At 40.1% G+C, this 25,238-nt stretch overlaps 1 protein-coding gene across 4 annotated transcripts in view; it reads left to right on the forward strand.

Moving 5' to 3' along the window:
• The window catches only part of RAD18 (RAD18 E3 ubiquitin protein ligase), a 91,057-nt gene extending 71,318 nt beyond the window's left edge, over nt 1-19,739 (forward strand). For 2 of the 4 annotated variants that reach the window (XM_084765999.1, XM_084765998.1), the window contains exons 12-13: nt 10,689-10,751; nt 18,905-19,739. In XM_084765999.1, coding sequence (XP_084622125.1) covers nt 10,689-10,751; nt 18,905-19,004 — 163 coding nt within the window. In that variant the 3' untranslated portion in view covers nt 19,005-19,739. The remainder of the gene's footprint in view (nt 1-10,688; nt 10,752-18,904) is intronic. The other 2 variants (XM_084766001.1, XM_084766000.1) reach the window with 1 other exon arrangement.
• Nucleotides 19,740-25,238: the final 5,499 nt, after the last annotated feature.

The raw sequence follows: 25,238 nt of genomic DNA on the forward strand, positions 1-25,238 counted from the left end.
ACATTAGACACTTGACTGGAATATCAAAGGATGACAAAAGCTTTACCAAGCAAAGCAGAGCTTTGGTGGCTGAAATGGAGAAAAACTGAATTTCTAGTGCGATGGGGAAGCAAGTAGGAACTGAAGCCATGCTTGCTGAGGGGCATGTGTGATGCAGTGAGCAGTGCTGAAACCAGTCAGTCGCCTGCCTGTGCAGCCTGAGTCTGCTGCCCAACAGCTGGGTAAGCGGAACTTTTTAAAAGTGCATTGCTGTTTATCAAACACTTTCCAAACTTGGGAAATTCGTGTCCCAAAGATATATGTGCATGTGCTTAGTTTGATTCATAAAAATGAGTTCAATTTCTTTACTGTTGCAGAATTTAATTATTCATTGAGAAAAATGAAGAACAAAAAGGAGTAGCTAAGAGTGTGCCTCTCAGAATACCTTGAGAAAAGTTGTAGAGACTGAAGGAACCCCCAGTTCCTTCTGATTGTTAAGACATGCAGTAATTGTTTGAATCAATACTCCCAGGCCCCAAGGTGGTGGCCAGTTAACAGCTGACTCTAGTTTACTTGAAAATCATGATCTCTTTGTCCTTGTGCTGGTGTATAAAATGGGATGGCTAAAATAATATGCCATTTACCACATTATACTGTTGGAATTTTGTGTTTTTAACTGACTGCTTGGGATTTTGTTGTTATATTCACTGTCACATTTCTTCTTTTTTAAATCAGAAAAGCAGCTATTACAAGATCTTAGAGTCCCTGAGAACCTGAGGTGAGTTAGTGAGTTAGTATAGGCTAGTATAGAACGCAAGTGTTTTCAAAGTAGGAAATAAGTTGGGAAGTCATAAATACAGTAACTGCTTTCATGGATGAAGGATGGAGATCTAGGCGCTGAGGCAGCTTCTCTAGAGGGATGCCCAAGCCACGCATTCACTCCACCCTGGCCGTTACCCCTTTTCAGTGTGAGGATTTTCATCTGACTGCATTTTAGACTGCTTCCTTGGTTGGTAAGAACTGAATGTTCAAGTTAGGTGGAGTACAGCTTTGTGGGTTCTGCTTCCCTGCAGTCAGCTGGCTTCAGTTCTTACCTTAGCTTAATGATGACTAGATAGCGCTCTGTTATCTCTTCCTGGAATGGTTGTCTGGGTGCCTGCCTCATCCGTAGCCAAGGCAGAATTAATTAGCACTGGTCTCTGTTCTTTATCCCTCCCACACAGATACATTCTGGAACATGGGTACATAGCAAATCGCTGATTTTGCTCATTTCTATTGATTTTACCAAGTATCCAAACACATTAGTCTTGTAACTCAGGAATTCAGGCGTTACAGATGATAGTTTTCGTTTGCAGAGGATTATTATATTTTATAGTTGATTCTGCAGAAGCCAGTTTTAGAAGCCTTAAAAATGTCATTATATGCTTTTTTTTTTGGCTGTACTAAGCATATTCTAAAGTGTTACTTATAACCAACTATTGGGTGTATAGGTCATATTGCACTTAAGATATTAAAACATATCAGATTATTGGAAACTTAGGGTAAGTGTACTTTGGGAGAGATGGTTCTTTCATGCATTTAATGGCTTAGTCTTTCTCTCTCTTTTTTTGTTTTTGTTTTTGTTTTTTTGTTTTTTGTTTTGGTTTTTCCAAACAGGGTTTCTCCGTGTAGCCTTGGCTGTCCTGGACTCACTTTGTAGACCAGTCCAGCCTTTAGTTCACAGAGATCGCCTGCTTCTGCTTCCCAGAGTGTTGGGATTACATTCATGTGCCACTTTGCCCAGCTTAATGGCTTAGTCTTAATGCCTCATTTCTTAAAGGAACAGAGTCCCAAGGAAGGTAAATGTCTAATACCTGAGCTCCAGTGATGTCATTGAGATTTAGAATCTCTGTCCATGTTGATACATTTCAGGGTAGTTGGACTTGGCATCTTCCGCTTGCACTGTTGGATTTGTGTTCGCAGAAAGAGAACAGCATGAATTTAATTGCAGCTGGCCTAGCTGTACAGAACATATACTAGTCTCAGCAGCATCTTTGTACTAGACCCCTCCAGTCCCATTATCAGAGGAACTTGTCATCCAGTTAAGCTGCAGTGATAGGAAATGTTTATCTTTAGAATGTTGCTTGTTCTGTTATTCTCTGGGTGTGAGGGGCACTGTCAACTATTGTGATCTCCTTCTCTTGGTAGTAACTTGCATGAGATGTTCATTCCTCACATAGTTCAAAACAAAACAAAAACCTAAGTGACACCTTATGCTTTTTCCTCTGCCCACTTAACTAGAGAAGTTTGGTACCTATTTGAAATAGTCAACATTTGGATAATTTACGTTGATTTCTGCAGTGGTTTTGAGTAGGAATGGCCTGTAGACTCATGTGTTTGAATGCTTGGCCCATAGGGAGCGGCACTATAAAGAGGCCTTTTTGGAGTAGGCGTGCCTTGTTGGAGGAAGTGTGTCACTGTGGAGGCGGGCTTTGAGCTCTCCTGTGCTCACGCTTCACCCAGTGCGGAACACAGTCCTCTTCTGCAGCCTGCAGATCAAGATGTAGAACTCTCACCTCCTCTCCAGCACCATGTCTGCCTGGATGCTGCCATGCTTCCCACCATGATGATAATGGACTGACCCTCTGAAACTGTAAGCCAGCCCTAGAGGCATGTTGTCCTTTACAAAAGTTGCTGTGGTCATGGTGTCTCTTCACAGCAATAAAACCCTATCAAAGACAATTTCTTTTACATCAAGTAGTTGATATCTTAGAGTTACTGCTTTTGTTTAAAGTTCAAGCTAAACATAAATACAAATATTTCTATTTCAAACTTGAATTCTTCCAGAGAGTCAAGAGAACTCCAATATTTGGAAATAACTTAATGTCTTCTGATTTCCTTAAAAAGAAAGAAAACACTCATCACTTTTATAAGAGTCACTGACCCAAAAGCACTGCTTCTCTTCTTAAGTGTTTCAAACTCTTTCCTTCAGCAGACTTAAAAAATGGTAGTATTTTGGTAGCATGTCACTATAAAAAAGAAAGAAAGAAAGAAAGAAGGAAAGAAAGAAAGAAAGAAAGAAAGAAAAAGAGATGCTGGAACCTGGCGGTGCCTGCCATGGGCTTCAGCTCCCCAACCCTCACTGGGCTAGGGAGAGCACAGTGCTTGGCAACTGTGCTGTTACACGCTTCCCTACTTGGCTGTTGAGTAGTGGAGAGGGAGAATGTCTGTGTAGACAAAACGATGCCTGCTGCTTTGGGCAGGAGGACAGCGGCAACATTTGAAGCCTCACCAGTTTCTGACAAGTAAGGGTCGGTTGGAAGAGGCAGGAAGTGACTTAATCTCACAAACCCCAATGAATAATAAAGCTTTTAATTTTTCAGTTCTTTAAGTTCTCTGAAAGCACTAAGGCCAGATTAATAAAGTTTTGAGAGTATTGAAGTGGAATTAAACAGTTGAAGTATTAACACTAGCAAGTTTGAGTTTCCTCAGTCCATCATTTTCATGTTTCATGCAAAGTTTCATGCAAAACTTCAAAGGAAGCACAGAGTGAAAGATGTAGTGTTTTTAAAGAAGAGTAACCTGTTCATGTATTAAACATGGTTTTCTTCTAACAGTGAGAGTGCCATCTCTCTCCTGGTGCAGGATCCAGAGGAAGGCATGTCCCATATGGCTGAGAGGCTTGAAGTAGACATCACATTGTTTGCATGTGGAAAGGGGCAGGGCATAGATTAGGGATCAGAAGAGGGGAACAGATTTGATTGTTGCAGGAGGCAACTTCACTAAATTACTATTTCAGTTAGGGTAGCCAGATCTGGTTCTTATTCTAGAAATTATAGTATAATTTGGCTGAAATACTTTGGACATAAAAAATGGTTGATAATTTTATTTATAGAGATTTACTCTTTGAAAAAACATTGAAGCATAGATATACTTTCTGAATACCTGGAAACTAAGACAAAAGGAGTTTGGAAACTAGAAAGAAGAGTGGGAGACAAGATAATGATTTGCCAAAAGAGAAGTGCATATTAAAAGCATTTCTCATCTGTAAGGCTAACAAGTATCTTAATGTTTGAGGGTACAGCTATAAGAACACAAGTGCATTTATTGATTACTGTTAGGTTGCTGTACTTAAGAGAAAGGGACTCTGAAAACATAAGCTGAAAATACCTTTACTTGGTACCTGGATGAGTGTCCTACCAATACACCCTATCCACATACAACAGAACCTACCCAGGCTCAGCCACTGACCGTTATCCCATTGCTTCACCTGTCTCACTCCTCCCCTACACCCAGATCAGGGTCTCATGTAGTCCAGGCTGGCTTCAAAATCACAGTGAAGACTTTCGTGCACTCTTGGTCCTCCTCCTTCTACTTTCCAAGTGCTAGGATTATAGGTCTGCTTCACTATGCTTGGCTTAATTGCAAAATTCTTAAGAACAGAACACTGGCCTGTCTTGGCCTGCTGCCGTGTAGTTTTAATCTCAGCCCTGCAGAGGCAAGGAGGTGAGGCCTCTGACCTCTGTGGGCACTTGCACTCACATGCATCCCCCCACCCCCAACACATACAATATAATATCAATCTAAAAGAATATAACACTGGGAGCTACTGAAGAACACTGGGGAGCTCTCAAGTTTTCACTCTTAGAGGCTAGTTGATTAACTAGTGCATCCACCTACTCAAGTACCGTGTGATTGCTAATGGATATATCTACGTGTTAAAGAGATTCCTAGGATATGTTAATCATCTAAAACAGTAACATTTGCAGCAGCAAATGTTGACAACTGTTTTTATTCTAAATTGAGGGAAGACACTGAGTGCTTTTTATTTGATTTCCCATAAAACAAACTAAAAAATAAATGCACTATTGAAGAATAAATATACTTAAAAATAAGAAAAGCTAATAAAAGTTGTTACATGTTGGTTATAAGGGGACTGGGTAGATGGGATTTGAGACACGTGTGTGTGTGTGTGTGTGTGTGTGTGTGTGTGTGTGTGTGTGTGTGTGTGTAGGGGAGAGGGGCAGTGAGAGACAAAAGGGTGGGCTTTGAGCTGTGTAGCTGAGGATGACTCTGAACTTCCTGCTTGCACCTTGAACTTAACTGAATACTAGGATTACAGCTTTGTACCAACATGCCTACTTTATGCTGTGCTAGGGGTCAAACCCTGGGCTTTTTGTGTTCTAAGGAAGCATTCTACCAATTTAGCTACATCTTTAGCTCCTGATAGGTATTTTTTGATGTTTTTATTTTAATCATGTATTTTAAACAAACCTATTTTTTTTTAAGTATACACCCTGACTCTTTGAAATAAAATGTTAATGTCATTAAACTTTAGGTGTCATATGTTGACTAATGAAGGTTGGTGGTGCTGGCAGTGAATTAAGACAGAGGAACTGATGAGGTTTTGTAATTTATAGATTTTTGTAAATTAATATTGACATTGCATTCTTTAAAATGCCTTTTACATTTGGAAGTTTGGCGTTACATTCAGCTTTTACTGTTACTAATGTGACATTTCATGCATTTAATATTACCTGTTTGATGTTTTATATTAGCTTCAAGGGTTCAATATGTATGAACTTTAGAATTGTCCTGAAAACTAAATGTTTTGTTTATTCAGAGAGTGAATTTTGTTGTTTGAAATTTAAAAAAAAATAAGAGTAGAAGCTGAGCGGTGGTAGAGCATACCTTTAATCCCAACACTTAAGAGGCAGAGGCTGACAAATCTTTGTGAGTTCAAGGCCAGCCTAGTCTATAGAGTTTTAGGAAAGCTAATGCTACATAAACAGACCTTGTCTTGAAAACCAATCAATCAGTTGATCAATCAATAAAATAAAGAAAAAGAAAAAGTAAAGCAAATAAAAATAGGAACATGGAATAATTTTCTAGAATCATTTGTACTTACAAAAGTGTTTATACTAGGTAGTACCTGCACTGGGCTGTCTTTTGGTTTGGGGGAAATTTTTGTCCAAGACATAGTCACATCAAGTCTGTGAATTTCATTTGCTTCCGTAAAGTCCATGTACTTGGCAGTCCATTGTCTTTGTTCCATTGTAGGAGTTAGCTCAGCCATTGGCTCTATGCACTTAGAAAGATATGACATATAGAGGGTAGTTGAATTTCTCTCACTCACTTGTTGAATTTAATTTGAGTTTGCTTTGCCAGCCTCCCTAGGTCATATATTGGGACTACTTTGTAAGTCAAGTATAAAGTTCATTCCTGTTTTGTTAGATTGGATAAATACGTTCTTTCTTTTCCCTGTCATCTGTGGCCTTGCCATCTTAGTTTTCTAGATAGATCTCTGGGAGCTCAACCAAGTTCTACTTAGCTGTATTTTATCCATGAAGCTTGCAATTGGTTGTCTGGTTAAACCCTTGCAGGTGAATAGTTGAGTTTCTGCTTCCATTATCTGGAGCAACATGGTTGGTGGAAAGAAGATGAGGTTGGTATTTCAGCCCCTGTCCCCCTTTAATTTTTCTGAACCTTTGTCCATCTTACAAATGGTAAGAAACCTAGAACAGGTCTGAATTAAAGTTAGTGTGTATAAAGTGATTATCACAGTGGTCGATAATAGTAGTTACTCATAAAAATGGCAACCTTTGTCATCATTGAGTGATCCTTTTTTCGTACAAAATCTATAAATGTTGACCATTTTATTATATCACTACTTACAGCTGTTAATATTACTGCTAATACTAGCCCACTGCTAGAGTATTTCACACATAAGGTATTGGCTTACCCTACGAACACATTACTAGAAAGCATGCTTTGAGGAAGGATTCATGCTAATGTTTCAGTGTTTACCGAAAGATCACTGTCTGGCAAGTTTTATACCCTTTCAATGAACACTTGATTGGTGCTAAAGGAGATTGTTTTCTTTTTAATGTTGCATATCCTCAACCACATTCAAATTATTGCCACAATGAAGACCCTTGGAAGCAGGTAACTATTAGAAAATAGAAAATTCCACTTGTAAGTAATCTTTAACCCACAGGATTTTTATAGCAAATGTTTGTGTTTTTCCTACAGGGCAGTACCCTGTGTACCTGCCAAGCTAGATAAATAACAGGCTCTGATGATTTTGCACCTGGTATCATAGAAACAGTGGGAATCAAAGATTAAAGTGGTGCATGTAGTGATCAGGTTTCCTGGGGCAAACTGAAATATTGCTGACAGTATTTTGGAAAATCCAGGCTCACATCTGTTTTTATGAAAGTGGAGGCAGCAATGACTGTACACTTAACTATGTGCCAACGTCTGTACTTAACATTTAATGTGCTGTATTGATTCACCTCAAAAATATTCCTGGAAAATACATATCCTGACACTACAGATATAGGTTTTGAGATTTAGAAAGGTTTCAGAACTTGCCTAAGGTTGCACATTCAGTGACCGGAACAGGATTCAATTTTAGCAATGCTGACACTGAAATCTGTGTGCCCCCTCCCCTGCCCCAGGATAACTTTACATCATAGCTTTGCAGGAAGATGTGACAGCTCTTCAACTTTGGTAGTAAAACTTTACTGTTAGACGCAATTGTATGCAGAGAAGGAATATGCAAATAGCTTTTCCTTTAGAAGTAATGTTCACAGAGCAGAGTGAAATTCTCAGCTCTTCCAAGGTGCATGTGCACACTCAAAAAATTCATTAGCTCAGCTTTCTCAACTTTAAGCTGAAAATAAGGTCTAAGTGGTATGAAAAATTAAGCCTACTAGAGTCTTCCAGAACCCAGGATAGGAACTTAGAATTTAAGATTCATACAATTGTTTGTTAGACTTTCTCACATATGATCTATATAATAATGTCCATGCTAGCTGGCCAGATAGTGCTATCAGAGAACACAGTCTCAGTGTTCTTCTGTATTTATGCTGTACTTTCATGTGACAGACTTTCTTTTTATCTAGTTTCTTAAGTTAGTCTTCCAAGCATGCCAAACCTAGCTAGTAGAGATGCTGAAGTTTGTGTACAAATTCCTTGCTTTAGATGTAAAAGTTATATTTATGTAGGATTGTATATACTCTGACCCCAGGTGTATCAGAATGAGCAATTAAAATTCTCCTGAGGATTTTTTTTTTTTAGATATCTTAATGGTATTTTAGGAGAATTTTTTTTAATCTTCAAGGCATATTAAAATGACTTAAGACTTCAAAAATACTAATTGCTTCTGTCTACAGGAAAGAAATCTTTGAGGGATAATTTTAGTAACACTGAATTATGTGCAGTAGTTCTTTTGTAAAAATCCTAATTATGAGATTGTATGCTTAATTTCTCACATCTGGCTTTTGAGAAGGACACGATGAAGGCATTATTTTTGAGAGGTTTCAACGGTTTTGTCTGATATTGTTGTCAACAGGTGTGATTCTGTCAACTCTTAGTATTCAGTGGTGACAAAATTGAAGTAGATATAGCATAGACCCTAAAACTTCCTGGCAGGTGACCTTGGCACTTCCTAGACTTTGTATCAGTCAGTTTTTGATTTTGTGATTGTTCTCATGAGAGTCTGAGATGTACTGGAAAGAAAGAAATGAGAATTGAGAACAGTGGGGGAGCTGCCATCTTGGCTAAACATCAGTATTGAAGGCCGGGGGAAGCAAGTTGGTATGCTTTGTGAATCTGCCATCTGTTTCCACTGAGGCATCATTGCAGAACCCTCTCAGCTGTATGCCATGTGCACTGCATATACTATATTTCCTTTAAAAAACTAATAGCTTTGATGGTTGTTCTGAAAGTACCTAGGGAAACTGATGACAGACTACTGGATTCTGGACAGATCTGACCATCCTACTTACTTAACCTGGATCACAGATGCTTTGTAACCTTTTTTAATTTTTTAAGAAAGTCTTTTAAAGTGTTTTTGGTGGAAGAGCTATTGGACAAGAAGCAGAGTTTACTCTTTCTTTGACCACATGACACTAGCTAATACAGTTAAGTAATCTTCCCAACTCCCAGAAATAACTGATAGACACTTTGTCCAGGAAGTGTTTAGGAGGAGAGGAGGAGAAAGTTAAATGGCTGCAGGTTTTTCTTTCCTTTTTTTTTTTTTCAATTAAAACAGTTACTGCATAGGAGGAGCCAGAGTTGAGATTTTGTGACCAGAAAGGTTTAGAACTGCTTCTGTGGGAATGACAGTGGACATGAGCCCTCCCCAGTGAGTGGTCTGCCTCTCAGAGAGTAACAAAGTTAGTGAAATCAGCTACATGAACTGAAAGGCTTTCTGCTTTGCTTCCTCTTCTAATAAAAGCTCCATTTCAGTAGTAGTTTAATAGGAAAGGTTTGTTACACATCAGTGTTGGGTGAAACTGACTGATGAAGAAGTGTTCCTTGTTCCAGAGAACCCCTAGCTTCAGAGAGAGGGGGTATTTCCCAGTGAGGAAGAATAGTAGATACTTGGGTACTATGGCTGAATGGGTCAGGGGTTCCCAACACAGGTACCTAAAGGAATAATCTCAGTTCATCTGTAGATTAGACACTTGACTGTGGACCAGACCCTATCCTACAAATGTGTGTGCTACCATTTTTTAAATTGTATGTGTGTAGTGCCATATGAATAAACCCAACTAAAGTATTTCATCTGCTCCTTATCTTTATGGGTATTTTTCAAGCCACAAATACCTGAAATTGTTATTACCAGTGAGCTCCTTGTTGTCAAATGCCCAGGAAACGTGTTAGAAGTATGGGGGATGCATGCAGTGGGGCTGGAGGGCCTCTCCACCTCGACCCTGCATGAGGCTCCTTGAGGATCTGAGGACTTTGAGCAGTACATGGAGTGAAGCATCTGGCACAAAGCTGAATTTGATGATCTCTGTGGCCTCTTCTGTTGGCCTTAGAGGCAAAGGCTGCTTTGGTGTGGCATGTCAGGAATTGTTGAAGGTGCTTCATTGACACTTTATTTAAATCTTCATAATTTAAAGCTTTTGTTATTTATTAGTTTATCATTAGAGACATTATTAGCATTTAATATTTCAACCCTGCTGTTTCTTACCTTACTTTCCTCATTCTACTCAGTGACATTTGTTTTTGAATGTCCATATGGTTCCCATGACATTCAACATAGAATTTCTAGAGAAGTGTGTTTGATATTGGTGGACACATGGCTTTTCTAAAGTAATTTTTATTGATTAGATCAGAACAAGATGCTAAAGCCTTCAAATAATTTTTCTTTTAAAGGGATAATTCATGCCTCTCTATGACCTTGTTTTCCATGCACCACTAAAGAGTGTGGCATTTTAAGCTAGGTCACATTTTTATAGCACATTTCCATTATTAGCACTGCTCACATGCATTGGGCTTTACTTTATGTTGGTTACCAAGAGACTAAAAGCCACTTAGAGAGTTATCTCCTATGAATCTCATCACTAGAATTTATTTTTTTAAATGCAATTTTTTCCTCTTTTCTCTTTTGACAGTGCTGGGAACTGATTAAAATGTGCTTTAATCTTTGATTGACGTAGGAGATTAAAAAGCCTTATGTCACTGCTCCGTCTAGACTCAGGTTTTGTGTTGAGGGATTTATTTAAGCTTTTTTGAAATTTAGTTGGCATATAATAGGTTGTGAATATATAAGGGACCCAATTTGATGAGGTTCCATATAGGTATGTGGCAATTGTGCCTACCCTTCCATATCCCCTTGTGCCGCTTTGTCCACCCCCTGCCCCAGCTCCCCCCTGCTCATGCTTGGATTAGGACAGGCTTCCCAGGGGTGGCATTGCTGATGCATGTCCTTTTAGTTCCAGTTCGGACATCATAAGAGATCTTCTGGAGGAAGAGGAAGCCTGGGAAGCATCTCACACGTGAGTTCTCATGTTGAACAAATGTGTGTACTTGGGCCTGAGAAAGGAGAATTCTACACAGCTATTTTTATACAAACACTTGTGTTTTATGATGTAAGAGAATAGCAGTCCATGTGTAAGGCAAAGCTTCCTGCTTTATTTTTATGTGTATGGTTTCACTGTGGAACTAGAGTCCTGGTGTAATAACTAGTCACTTGTCACATGTTGTTTATGTGTCCACATTATTTTGGACAGAGCTAAGCAAAATCTTAGAGCAAATAGAAGAAACATCCTTCCTCGTGTCTGAAGTGAATTTCTTCTTTAGCTTCATTCCTACCCTCTTGTCTGGAGCTACTTCCCTTTTGTCTTTTCTCTTACACAGGTAGTCGCTCCCTTTCAGTTGGGTCTTTCTCGTTTTGGTCTCTGTGTAGTGGTAGCCTTTGCAACCACAAGTAATTCTCCTTTCCACTTCCTCAGACAATGTCAACTTGCAGTTTGTTTCTTTATCTTCCCTTCTCAGCCTTTGAAGGCCTCCATCCTACTAAATCCAGAGGCCATTTTCAGAGTTCACTTTCCTTGCCTCGTTAGCAGTCCTTTATACTAAACAGTAACATCAGGAGTTAAAGGTCATCCTCAGTTACCTATCAAGTTTGAGGGCAGCCTGGACTGCATGAAACCCTGTGTCCAAAGTAATAAATAGTGATGATGGTGTTTTAAAATAAGTAGAACAAATTCAAAGTGGAATAAAGTGCTACAATAGACAATATCTGGATAACACCAAAGAAGACAGACATGGTAGAATAGAGAAATGACAGCAAGAAAAGCTCTGTGCAAATTCTGCTTTATAAAGCTTATAGGAATGGGTTATACAACCGAATTAGAATTAGACACTGCAGAACAGATTGTAAAAAGATGTACTATGCCCCTTTGCTTTCTCTTCAAAGAATGTTTTTTTTTTAATTCCAAGACATTAATACATTGAAAGCAAAGGAATAGAAAAAGATATTGCTATAGAAAAGGGCTAATATAATGATAGTGTCAGACAAGACAAACTCGGAGGTAAAAACTATAATAGAGTCAAGGACATTTATAATGCTTGAGAAGGTTGATTTATCAAGAAGACATGATTGAGAATGTATATACATGTAACAAGAGTCCCAGGATGCATGAAGGAAAAAGGATGGGATGGCAAGCTACCACAGGCAACAAGGAGTAAAATTTCATACATATGCCCTCCATCCACACGCAAAACAAACAAAACTATTGCCATGGACTTGGACTTATTCTCATCACAGCCCGTTGTGGCAGAGGACCATGTAGATTACTGTGAGCATGCCAACGGTACACTGTTCACCAGTGTCTTCTTGCTCAGAGAATAGTTTTCTACAGCCTGGCTCTGTGAGTCTTGCGTGTTCTCTAGGCACTAGCTCATCGCTGTTCTTTTAAAGTGCTGTATCAGGAATGGCATTCAGACACACTAAAGCACAGACCTCCTGGGGGCTCATTCTCATCTTTTTGTCTTATTTACCTTTTCATTTTCTTGGTAGTGTTTCTCAAAGTGCAGTTTTTAATTTTGATTAAGTATGTTATATCTATTTTAATTATTTTTGTGCTACTTAGGAATCCTTTTTCCAAAACAAAATCACCAAGATTTTTCTTTTATGGCTTAGAAGTTTGTAATCTATTTCATGTATATTTTCATGAATATCTTAAGGCGTGGGGATAACTGTGGTTCAGTGGTTCTTTTTTGCAAAAGGCTTTGCTACATCACTAGGTATTGAAGAGATGACCCATGTCTGTTTCATATGTGTGCATACATTTGTTTCTGGAATCACTTTTATGTCTTATTGATCATATAGACTTTTTTTGTTTGTTTTTTTTGTTTTGTTTTGGTTTGGTTTTTTGAGACAGGGTTTCTCTGTAGCCTTGGTTATCCGGTTTTTAGACCACGTTGGCCTTGAACTCACAGTGATCCACCTGCCTCTGCTTCCTGAGTGCTGGGATTAAAGGCGTGCACCACCACGCCTGGCTAGATGTCTTTTTAACACGTTGTAATTACTGTTTAATAACGCTTTAAATCAGGTAGTGTGAGACTTCTTTTAAAATAAATGTATGTTCTAGATTAGGGTTCACTTGTTGTTATATTACTTTTGATAAATGAATAAGGTGGCAGAGGAGGGATAAAATGCTCCCTGGTAGTGTAGCTGCTATGGCCTGGTGTAAAGCTGACATGGCCCTGGGACCAGGCCGGCTGTGCTGTGTATGTCATTTCCATTTGATATGTAGGTTCTGCTGAGTCCTTCCAGTCTTTGAGTTTATGATGACCCATTGCAGAGTGGGACTATCCTGATAGAGGGTGGCAAAGTCTTTAGTATCCATATGGATCTCTAGCATCACATACTAGATGGCTTAAACAATAGAATGTTATTTATCCACGGCTCTAAAGGCTAGAAATCCAAGATGAAGGTGTGATAGAACTGATCACTGAATACTACTGTCTTCAGAAAGGTGCACAGAATACATATTTTAAAAACAAACCCTCAGAGGTCAAACAAACCCCTCTTGACCATTCATTGGCATGATAGTTCTTTCTTCAAACAGCATCCCTGGATTGGCTATATTGATATACCTTCTGGATGGGAGTTTAGCCAAGGTTAAACTTTATTTTTTCCACAGCCCAATCTGTTCCACTGTCTGCTTTGTTAATAAAGATTTTTTTTTAAAGAACATAGCCATGCATTCCTTTACCCATGTGTTCACATTGTTTCTTTGTTGTTTCATGTTACAACAGAGTCAAGCAGTTGCAGCAGACTTTCTGAGTTGTCAAAGCCTTTGCAAAGTATTTGGACCATTATAGAAATGTTGCTAGCCCTTGTTCTAAATCAGAAGAATCTAAACTCTACTGTGAGCCTCCTTGGCAAAAGTGGGGAGCATAGAGTCTCTGTAAATTTTATAAAAATGTCTTTATCCCTCCTGCATCTAACCCTTCTGTGTAAAAAGACTGGATCAATGTGGGAGATCATTTAATCAGAGGTGACACTCTAACTAATGGGAGAGGGCACACTGATTTTGTCCACAAGTCAGTGGGGAAAGGGGTACTAACAACGTTGACACCTGAACAGAGGAACTTGTAGACAGAGACACTGGTGGACTCTGACGTTCAGAGCAATCCATGGAAGGCTCTTCACACTGGAAAAACACCATATGAGTCTCCGTGATGGTTGCAAGTATCTTAGGTTTTCCTGCCTTCTCTCAGATGCCTTGGGACATAGTTTGATGTTCATTCATCTTAGCCTTCTTCTGAACTATTCAGGAGATCCTGCCCCTTTTCACACAGAAGAAGCATGTTATTACCTCTAGATGTCTTTGGTTTCTCCAGTCTAGTATTGTTGCTCGGTTGTCTCACCTTACTGGAAGCATGTACACAGATGAGGCAGGACATATTGATGGGTCTTTACAAAAACAAAACAAAACAGGAGTGGATTCAGTTATTTGAACTGAGTAAGAAACTATTGTGATGTTTACTAACTGACCAGGTGGTATCGTAGGAAGTATTGTCAACTTGTGTATCCCAATTGATGTTGGTGCCATTTTTGTGGGAAACCAGCAGTTATAAGTGCCACTTTGTCTTCAGGAGCACTGTTGTGGGGAGTGCCCCCAGACTGTGCTGCTTGTATGAAATCTAGGTGTTAAATTTTCCATCCTCTCAGGAACATGACTAACACACTAGTGACGATCATTATTAGTTTTTAAGAATTCAAAGAAATTTCACACTGATAGATCATGAGGCCTTCAGACACCTGTGGAAAATTCTCTAGATTGAAGCTGCCTTTTGTTACTTGGGGAGAGCTTTCTAGAGGAGTGTGAGCTGTCCAATTGTTCGTCTTTGACTTTAGCCCAGGTGACTCATACTGCCTTGCCTCTGGAAGGTATTTAGGTGTACCTTGAGTCACTACCATGAGTCCATGTGGCTTTCTAAGGTAGCCCCTGAAGGTTTGTAGAACTGTTCTACTTGCTGGGCCTGGGGCCCTGACTTCATACTTGGTTTTACTACTGCAAATTCCTTTCATTCTGCTGCTGGTACTTTTAATTAAACACTCTATGAAGCTGGGTGGTGGTGGCGCACACCTTTAATCCCAGCACTTGGGAGTCAGAGACAGGTGGATCGCTGTGAGTTCAAGGCCAGCCTGGTCTACAAAGCGAGACCAGGACAGTCAAAGCTATACAGAGAAATCCTGTCTCAAAAAAACCAAGAAACCCAAACAAAAAACAAACAAACAAACAGAAAACCAACAACAAAACACTCTATGGAACAAATAGAATTAATTAATGCCAATTCCTGTCAGGTGGTCACAGAAGCCACTCTGGTATAGAAACTAGGTAGGTGTTGATGGGACACATGTGTCTAAGTGTTATGCAGTGACTGCTCATGTATTCAGGGTGTTTGTATGGAAGGTAGCATTGCAAGACTTCTTGTCCAGAAACAGGAGCTGACAAATTACTGACCACTCAACAGAGTTTCCCACATGAGCTGTTTGCCCATACTGGTGTCATCTCCTCTCTCTGTGTCACCCTGTGGGAACTGGGTCTTGAGCAGCTCAGATCTTGTCCTCTGCCTCTACGCATGCTGTGAAACACAAACTGCACTTTTTTTTTCCCCAGAAGCCCATTGCTTTCTCTGGTGTCTGTGAAGTTGCCAGGCTACCTTAATAGTTTGCTCTTAGTTGTCTTAGGCCTTTCCCAGCTTTTGACATATTTGGATTGCTTTTTATAAACCCATAGCATACGATTGATGTTTTAATATGTAGTCTATCTTTTAATTGGGAAATTCAGCAGTTACAATTATATAATTATATAATTTGTAATTATTGACAGAAGTTTTTTTTGGTTTTTTTTTGTTTTTTGTTTTTTTTTTTTAAATAGTGTGTTCCAGGCTGGCATTCTATTTGCTTTGTAGCAAAGGATGACCTTGAACTTACTTCCTGCTTCTGCTTCCCACATGCTAGGGTTACAGGCAGGCCTGACTATGTGCTTGGTGACACAGTGCTCGAGTTCATCTAGTCAAGCGCTCTGCCCCCTAACCTTTACCTCTAGTTCAATAATGACCGTGCACGACCATTTCGGCCACTTTCTGCTTGCCTAACACCTTTCTTTCCCTTTCCTTCTGTCTAAGCCCATTTGGGATAAATAGATACTGGCAAATAATTTTGTTGTATATCTAGTATTAGCTTATGAGTTTTACCTTTGTCCTTAAACAATTATTACTTGCCCTGGGGTTTGTGATGTGCATCTTTTTCACAGCAAGCCTTCAGGTACAGTTCTTTGGTCTATGAGGGCCAACAACAGTGTGTTTCCATTTCAGTCTTGCTTTTAATGGTCCCATTGTCATATATTTACTTCTACAAATGTTAAATAGACCCAGAGTTACAGCTAGCGATGGCGTTTACTTGATGTAAAAAGCTTCCTTTAATATTTCCTATGTACTTCTTGAATGTATTATTAGCCATCAATTCTCTCAGCTTTTGTCTGTGATGTCTTTTCTAAGCTTTAATCTTTGAAAGATGTTTTTGCTAGGGGTGGATTCTAGTTTGACGGTTTTTCTTAAGTATCACTGTATCACCTCGAGGCCTGTCTAGTTTCTGATGAGAAGTCTACTATAAGTCTTATTCATTTCATGTCTCTTTTTCTCTGCCTGTCTCCAAAGATTTTCAGCACTTTGAATATGTATCTAGCTGTTTTCTGTTTGTTATTTATTCATGGAGGGTGGGTGGGGTTGATCATCGTTAGTCTTTGTTTTGATGTCATTAGTTTTAGAATACTCAAAGTTGTGTAATTAATTTTCCACAGTTAATTCTTCTACAGGGATTTAGTTATGAGCACACACACTTTTTTCCTTTGTGTTTCAATTTGGCTTTTAAGAAAGATTAATATATATGTATATATGTATTTATATACATATGTATGTATGTGTACACACATATATATGTGTATATATATGTATGTATGTATGAATGTATGTATGTATTTGTGAGAGTGTGTGTACCATTTGTGTGCTGGTGAAGAGGGTATTGAATCCCCTGGAACTGGAGCTAAAGGTGGCTAAGAGGTACCTCCTGTGTTCTGGAGTAAGCATTCTTGACCACTGAGCCATATCTACAGTCCCAATTTGGATGGTTTGTGTTGACACATCTTTAACATTTATTGAACCATTTATCAGTTTTATATCTTATACTTAATTGTCCTTTGAAGAAATATTTCCTTTCTTATACCTTAGAACTTTCTCATTGTTTCAATTTGACTTGTTCATACGGTTTCTATGTCTGCTGAAATTCTCTGGATGTTTCCTGTCTTTTCTATTAGAACCCTCAATTCATATTATTGGTCACAATTATTTTGAAGTTGTGTGGTCTGGTGGATGCAGTATGTGGGCTGGCCTCTGCATCAGCTGCTTTGTGCATGACAGTGGGGTCTTTTTCTTGTTTGCTTTGTGTCTTCATTTTAGACTATGACTGAACATACTGTGTAGGATGCCAGAGACTAAGGTAACTAGTGTTTATACCTAGAAAAGAGCTTACTTCTGTCTAGCCATTAACGTGGTTCGGGAGTTGGCCTGGTTGGTTTTTAGTGTTTGCTCTAGCTGCCTTGGCTAGAGTATCTGTAAGATCATCAGCTCTTGTTTTTCTGTCAGAGACAGAGGTTTTTGTCTGAGCCCCAGGGACCAGTGTATTTCTATTCCTCACAGAAGAGAAGCATCCAGGGAGGTAGACAATCTTTCCTCCTGTCTCAGTAGGCACTCCTGTTCCTGCCCATTCCAGCCTTCCTCATGAGCACACAGTGGAGGAATGAGGCTTCCAAGTGCATGTGGACTCATGTGTTTGCTTTGTTCTGCCACCATGTACTTAAGAATTCATGCCAGCCTAACAGAGCTACATAGAGTATCTCAACAAAACAAACAAACAACAACAAAAAGAATTAATGGTAAAAGTATGTGCTTAGTATGTTAGAGACCTAGTATGTTCCCTTCCCAACATCAAAAGAAAGGATTCCTGAGAAGTTTATCCTTGCACAGCCCCCAACCCACCATTATTATCTGGTGCTCTGCCCAAAGTGAGGGAATTTGTGTGGCCTATCTGTGTTTGGAAGAGGGACTTATTTTCTCTCTGGGTTTTGTTTGGTGAGAGAAAGGGACGGGGGGTGGGGGGGAGGCAGAGACAGAGAGACAGAGACAGGATTTCTCACTGGCCTGGAGCTCATTAAGTAAGTTAGGCCCACTGTCAGGGAGTCCAGCCCAGGCATCTAGCCACCTGTATACCTCCCCTGTACTGGGATTACAAGCACAGGTTACTGTGCTTGGCTTGTTAGTGTGGGTTTTTCTTAGTTAGGGTTTCTGTTGCTGTGAAGAGACCATGACTATGGCAACCCTTATAAAAGGCGGCATTTAATTGGGACCTGCTTACAGTGTCAGAGGTTGAGTCAGTTATCGTGGCAGGAAGCATGGCAGCACGTAGGCAGACATGGTGCTGGAGAAGGAGCTGAATTCTACATTGGACCTTCAGGCAGCAGGAAAGAGTCAGCACTGGGCTGGCTTGGGCTTTTGAAACCTCAAAACCCACCCCCAGTGACACACTTCCCAACAAGGCCACGCCTCCTAATCCTTTCTATTATTGCCACTGTCTGACTGACTGAGCGTTCAGATATGTGAGTCTGTAGGGGTCATTCTTCTTCAAACCACCACTGGGTTCTAGGGGTGGAACTCAAGATTTGAATCACCTTGTCGCCCCAGCTCTGTTTGTTTTTTGAGACCAAGTCTGGATATAGTTTTGTGCCTTTTTCCAGGATGGCCTGGAACACCCAATGTAGGCCAGGCTGTCCTCAGAATCAGATTTTACTTCCTCTGCTTCCCAAGTGCTGGCATTACAGGTTAGCACTGTACACAGCTTTTTAAAGCTACTGGACTTTAATTTAGGGGAAAGACTCTTTCTTGGGTCTCTGCAAATTCACTGTTCCCATACTTAACAAGTATGATAATACAAATTATAGATCTGTCTTTAGAGAGAGAGCAGTTGTGAGCTTTAGTGACATCATGAATGTGAATATACTTAGTATGCCAGGAGTTCTCACAGAACAATGACCATTGCTTTATAATTTCTCATTTCTTTTCTTCTTGTTTTCAGAAATGATGAAAACAGAGAAATAAGCCCACCACAGAATCGCCGCTCTAGAGCCACTGAACATGCCGAGATTGAACCAAGAAACAAGCGCAATAGGAATTAGTATGGCCTTTTGCACCTTTTCTGTACAGTGACCTGAATGTGGTAGTTTTACTGCCATATGTAGGCTCATATTTAGCAATATCCAAGGAAGAATTTTAATTCTAAATCTAATAGTTAATTTATTTTCATTCTTCTTTGCCTTTTTGGAAAAAAAGAAAAGTTCTGAAATTGCCCTTCTTGGTCAGTTGTTTGTTTCCTCTAAGACATTTTCCCCCTAAAAACACATTCACTCGCTTTGCACAAAGCATATATTTTTTAGCAGGAGTGTTTGCCTTGTTTGACTAATCTATTTCAGGATGTTTTAAAGTAATTTTTCACTTTTTTCCATTGGGGAATCAGCCTCAGCAACAACATCTTTTCATTTTCTTGACAGTGGCAAACCGGTAAGAGTATGCATGCTTTATCATAATCCGCACACCCCTAATGCTTGAGGCCAGGCTATCAGCAGTTACTGGTTGGTATCCAAGTTGAATGTATTTGTTTGTTAGACACACCTGTGTTTTACATATAGAATAGACTTATAATGTAAAGTCACAAAGTAAGTTTTATAATTGTTGAAAAGTCAGGAAAATAGTATTGTAATTTAAGATAACAGTCACAGTAACTGAAACATATCTATTCTTCTGAAGTGGCACTTAAAAAATATTACTGTTAGTATTTTTCCACAGGTCTCTAGCACTTTGAATCTCAGCTGTTAAACAAACAAAAAATGAAATAAATGGATTTTGTCAATGAATATACAGTTTGTAATGTTCTTAAAACAGTGTCTTGTGTGTATTTGAATAGAGGTTATACATCTTTGTATTGCATCTCTCACAACATTTGTTATTGTGTGAAAAATGCCTTCAATTCCCAGTTTGACCTGCTTTTGTTTGGCATTGCAAAGCCAGCCTGCCCCCTTCAACCCCTCAGATACTGCCCAGGCCAGACACAGGAGCTTTCACACATGACAACACATTTGGCCATGTTACAATGAGTCTATTACTGCTGGGAAAATCGTGTGTGGCTTCCCCTTTCCAGAGATTATCTCTGTGGACATTGGCTTTATGCTGTGATTTGGGGCTTCTGGTGTGTGTGTGTGTGTGTGTGTGTGTGTGTGTGTGTGTGTGTGTGTGTGTGTTGGGGGATGTCTCATTATGGCAAGAATTGGATGTTTTCACACTAGGACTGCCATTGGTTTTCCTCATGGGTTCCCTGAATTTCTGAAGTAGACAGCCGGACTACCCACTGAGTCTGTGGGTGGGTCTTAGGTAAATGAGCAGAGGCTAACTCTGAGTTACCGGATATTAGGCTGTAGTGAAAGCCATGTTACATTAAAAATGACCTAATCTGCCATACATTAAACTGGAAGCAATTACTGTTATATTTGCAGGAAAAGGATTTTGCAAAGAAGAGGTGAAACACAAGCCAGGAAGCCAGGCGTATGAATTCAAATAGTAACCTATCAGTCGCTGTATTGAATACTTCGATTATAATGATGGCCAGCAGTCGTTATATTCCAAAACTGATTCTCAGTGGCACAGATAGAGTTTATTCCTCAAGGACAGTTGAGCAGAATGTGGAAATGGTTTTATTTGTTATGACTGAGGGGGTTGGAGGAGTGTACCATATGGGCAGGGGCCTGGGCTACTGTTAGAGATTGTCCTACTTGATCACAGTGAGCATTGATTTTCCTCACAGTTCCAGAGGCTGGAAGGCTAGATCAATAGGGTCTCTTCTGAGGCCTCTCTCATTTGCTCATAGCAGCTGCCTTCTCAGAGTGTCCTTATATGGTCTTCCCTCTGTGTACATGGTCTGTCTCATCTCTCTGATCATGTTGGATCAGACCTTGCTTTGTGACCTTATTTTACTTTCTCTCTTTAATGAGTCTCTAAATACAGTCTTGCTGTTAGAACCCCTACATTATGTCTAGGAGGGGCACAGTTTAGCCTGGAAGACCCCACTAATTGTCTAGGCCAGTGATTCTCAACCTTCCCGATGCTGTGACCCATGAAGGTAGCACCTCACATTGTGGTGACCTCAACCATAAAATCATTTTCATTGCTACTTTATAACTGTAAATTTTGCTGCTGTTGTGAATTGTAATGTAACTATCTGTGTTTTCCAGTGGTCTTAGGTAAACCCTGTGAAAGGGTTGCTTGACTCCCAGATTGGGAGCCACAAATTGAAAATGACTGGTCTAGGCTAAAATCTTAGTACCAAGATTAAGAATAACATAAAGGAGGTCTGTGCTTACCCGAAAAGTAAAACTTAACAGGCATTGCATTTATGACCTCTGTGTGTCCTCTGCATTTATGACCTCTGTATGACCTCTGAAGGGGAAGTGTACCTATTTGGCAAAGACTGGGGAACCTCGTGCACATGTTGGATCCAGAATTGAACATCATTAGTAAAATTTCAGTCTTGACTCAACTTCCTGTTCTTCACTAGCCATTGACTCTGTATTCCTCCTGACTGTCCTCATGGTGACTGCCAAAGGTGATACTGGCTAATAATAGCAGTGATACATAAGGTTTGGGTGAATGGATGGGTGCTGGTGAGCTGTGGAGGGTTGTTGGAAAGGACATCCAGGTGGCTCTAGTCTTTCAGCTTTCTTACTTTGTAGTCTGCTTTTCTTTTACCCCATATGGAATCATTGGTGTAGTAGAAAAGCATTCATGAACATGAAGTCAAGGGAGTGGCTCAGGGACAGGACATGGTTAAAGGCTTAGGTGTCACAGGGAGCGGACAAAAGCAGGGAAGGCTTTGTACAGGGCTTTTAAACGTGCACCTTGGCTTTGTAGAGTAAGAACTACCCAGGCCACTTCACTGATAGTTACTACACATGAACCCTAAATTTGATTCTGAGTTTTCATGGAACCAGGGAAACTGCAAAAGCAGTAGATATCAAAATCTTAGCAGTTAACAGAAGAAAAAAGCAGTTCTTTATATGGGGCACACTCTTTCCTCTTAGGCTTAAAAAGTGGCACATTCAAACCTTAGAGGGAAAAGTCAAATTCACTCCTTATTGCCTCTTCATCGTCTTCCTTTGATTTTGGCCCTAATGTTTGTCAGATATTCTTAAGAATAACCATCAGGGAAGTGAAGTTTGCTGACTCATGCTGGTAACTCAGGTACTTAGGAGGCTGAAGCAGAACAGTGTGTTTAAGGTAGCCTGGACTACATAGGAGGATGCTGTTCTAAGAACTAACCTGGAAGATAGAGAGAGTCAAAGGCTGGAAACAGGCCATATTAGCACCAGCACTTTTACAAGTTCTATGTGTCCCTCTTTCACATATATATTTTTAAAATGACTTTATTGTATTTATTTATGTATGTGTATGGGCATGCACATGCCATGCCCTACATGTGTACATCAGAGGACTACTTAATGGTATTTATTTTATTTAATTTATTTATTTAAGTTTTTTGAGACAAGGTTTCTCTGTTTGTAGCCCTGGCTATCCTAGAATCACTCTGTAGACCAGGGTGGCCTCGAACTCACAGAGATCCACCTGTGTTTGTTCTTTACTATGTGTGTGCCTGGACGACCAAATTCAGGTTGTCAGGTTTGACAGCAAGTGCCTATATCCTGTGAGCCGTCTCCCTAACTCCCACTTGTACCTCATAGGAGGACATCCTTTACCTAGTATTTTCAAGTATCGTCAGGTCTCACACCATTCAGAATTCAGACACCAATACATGCCTAAATATGTTGCTGCTCTCCTGAAAATTCTTCTAGGTGTCTGTTCCCCTTCCATCTTGTCTTCTCTCATAACCACAACAGGGAGGGAGGGAGGGAGGGAGGGAGGGAGGGAGGGGGGAGAGGAGAGAGAGAAAGGGAGGGAGAGGGAGAGCATGTGCCTGCTTTGCTTAGGTGCCTGCAATCCCTGCTGCATCTACTTCTAGCCCTTGTAGTCTTACTGTGCTCTAAGTGGACACAATGACAATTCATCATTGACCTGGACCTTTTGTGTCCCTCATCAACATTTGTATCTTGTGTCTCCTTCCTTCAACTATTAGTATTAAGTTGTGTACAAAACTAAGAGCCTCTGTTGTAGACCAGAAAGCAGGAGAAGCATTTATCAGGTAATTACATAAATTAACACAGCTACAAGATGTGCAGCAAAGGAAAGGGTGTGGCATTGTGAAAGAACATGGCTTCTCCAGGACTACCCTCCTTCAACATGTGAACATACTCAGGTACACTTAAACACATGTATGTGCATACATATACACATAAATTCCACAGTGTGTTGTCAGTAGTCAAATCACCTAACCACCTCTGTGGAATATGTGCTGTATCTTGCACAAACATTCTTTTTATTCTCAGGCATTTAGGTTACTTCTGGGTTTTCTAGTCACAAACAATTCTGAACAGAAGTGCTGTGCTTTTTCACATGTGATTGCTTCCCTTGGGTCCCAGACATACAATAACTACACAGCAGCTTTGAGTAACATGTGGCCAGGTTTTCAGAACAAGAAGCACTGAAATATAAGAATCCATACAAGTTTGCTTTGAGTTTTAAAATAATGAATATTAAGGAACAGATTGTAGTACTCAGGTGGGGATTTTGGCAAGTACATAAGGTTTTCTGTGTGCTTCTGGTAACTGTCAAAAGTTGACCTAAAACTGAAGTAAAGAATTCTGTGGAGCTACCAACAAAGATGCAAAAGACGCGGTGTTCTGCTCTGATGGTTTTTATATTTAGCCCTCTGGCAGGGACAGCTGGAGAACTCCTGCTTTGCACCCAGGCTTTGGGCAGCAGCTGGGTTCACAGCACTTGAACACATGGTCATTCTGGAGATGCTGTATTCTAACACTATCTGAAGAGACCCAGCTGGTCCGGATGCCAGGTGAACAGGCAGCAGGCAAGGCTGGTATTCCGCAGTAAATGTCTCGGCTTGAACAGAAGCCCTGCCAGAGATCAGGGGGAATTTCTTTTGCCTGGATTCTAAATTTGGAACTCACAAGCATCCACTTGAACCCGTAGGGGTCAACATAGCACTGTTCATTTCTGTTTGGATCATGTAAGCGCCACATCATGAATCATTTACATAGCACCTGGCTGGGGCACCCTTAACTTACATGGCTATTAACAGTCTTCTCTGCTAAATGTATCTTTAGGCTACCTGAAATTCATTGCTAAGTAGAAACCTTTTTAGTTTTCAGTGACAGGAGTGCAGAGGCTCAGGCATGCTGGGGAAGCACCGGTTCACCAGGCTGCAGCCTCAGCTCCTGGGGCATTTCAGTGATAACTACTTGAATCCTAAGACTATCTATGGATTTAAAAAAAAATTGAATAGTATAAATAGAAAGATTTTGAATGCATGACATCAGTAAAGAACCATTTGATTTCTGCTTTTACTAGTTGGTACTGATTTACCTGTGTTAAAAACTTGGGATTTAATCCCAGCACTTGAGAGGCAGAGGCAGGCAGATATCTGTGAGTATGAGGCTAGTTTCATCTACATAGTGAGTTCCAAGATAGCCAGAGCAACATAGAGAGACCTTGTCTCAACAAACAAAAAAACCAGCTAAACCAAAATCAAAACCTTGAGAGGCTACTAAAGATGACGACAGCATGGTGGAAGGCTGACTTTTGATCTGTTGCGAGGCTCTTCTCATCCACTTAGTCACAGAGCTCTAGAAGTGGGGCCTCTCAAGGGGCGTCCTTGCCTAGGTCTGTTTGAAGATCGTAGAATTTTGGCTGTTGGTGCCTAGAAGTCAAAAATAGATAAATACATCCTCCCCTCCCCCAGTCACATCTTGTCTGGTTTTTATAATGAGAGTTTGGACGTTGTTCTCTATGAGTCCACTTACTCTCCATGCCAGGCAGTGTATTGAGAGAAGCAGGTTTTTTTAAGGTACAGCAGAAGTTTTAATGAAGGATAACACATAAGCTTGAAACCAAGTGGAGCCCAAAAGAGGAGTAGGATGTTAAAGGCACTTGTGAGCCAAGAAATTGGTCAGGGTAGTGGTTGCGAATTTTAAGCAAATGTAGGTGGGTAGAATAGAATGTTTAAAATAATTTAGAAATTAAATGCTAGACCATATGTGAACTTGGGCAAAAAGACTGGGCTATGAAGTCATTCTGGAGTCCTCAACATTGTTTGAATGATAGTGATTTATTTATTTCACACCCAAAGACAAGGACCCATATATTAATATAATCTTAATACTAACCGCTAGTAGTCAGGTGGGGTGGCACACTCTTATAATCCCAGCACTCTGGGAGGCAGAGGCAGGTGTATC

Source organism: Acomys minous, assembly GCF_964271855.1.
Source record: "Acomys minous genome assembly, chromosome: 17".
NCBI lineage: Eukaryota > Metazoa > Chordata > Mammalia > Rodentia > Muridae > Acomys > Acomys minous.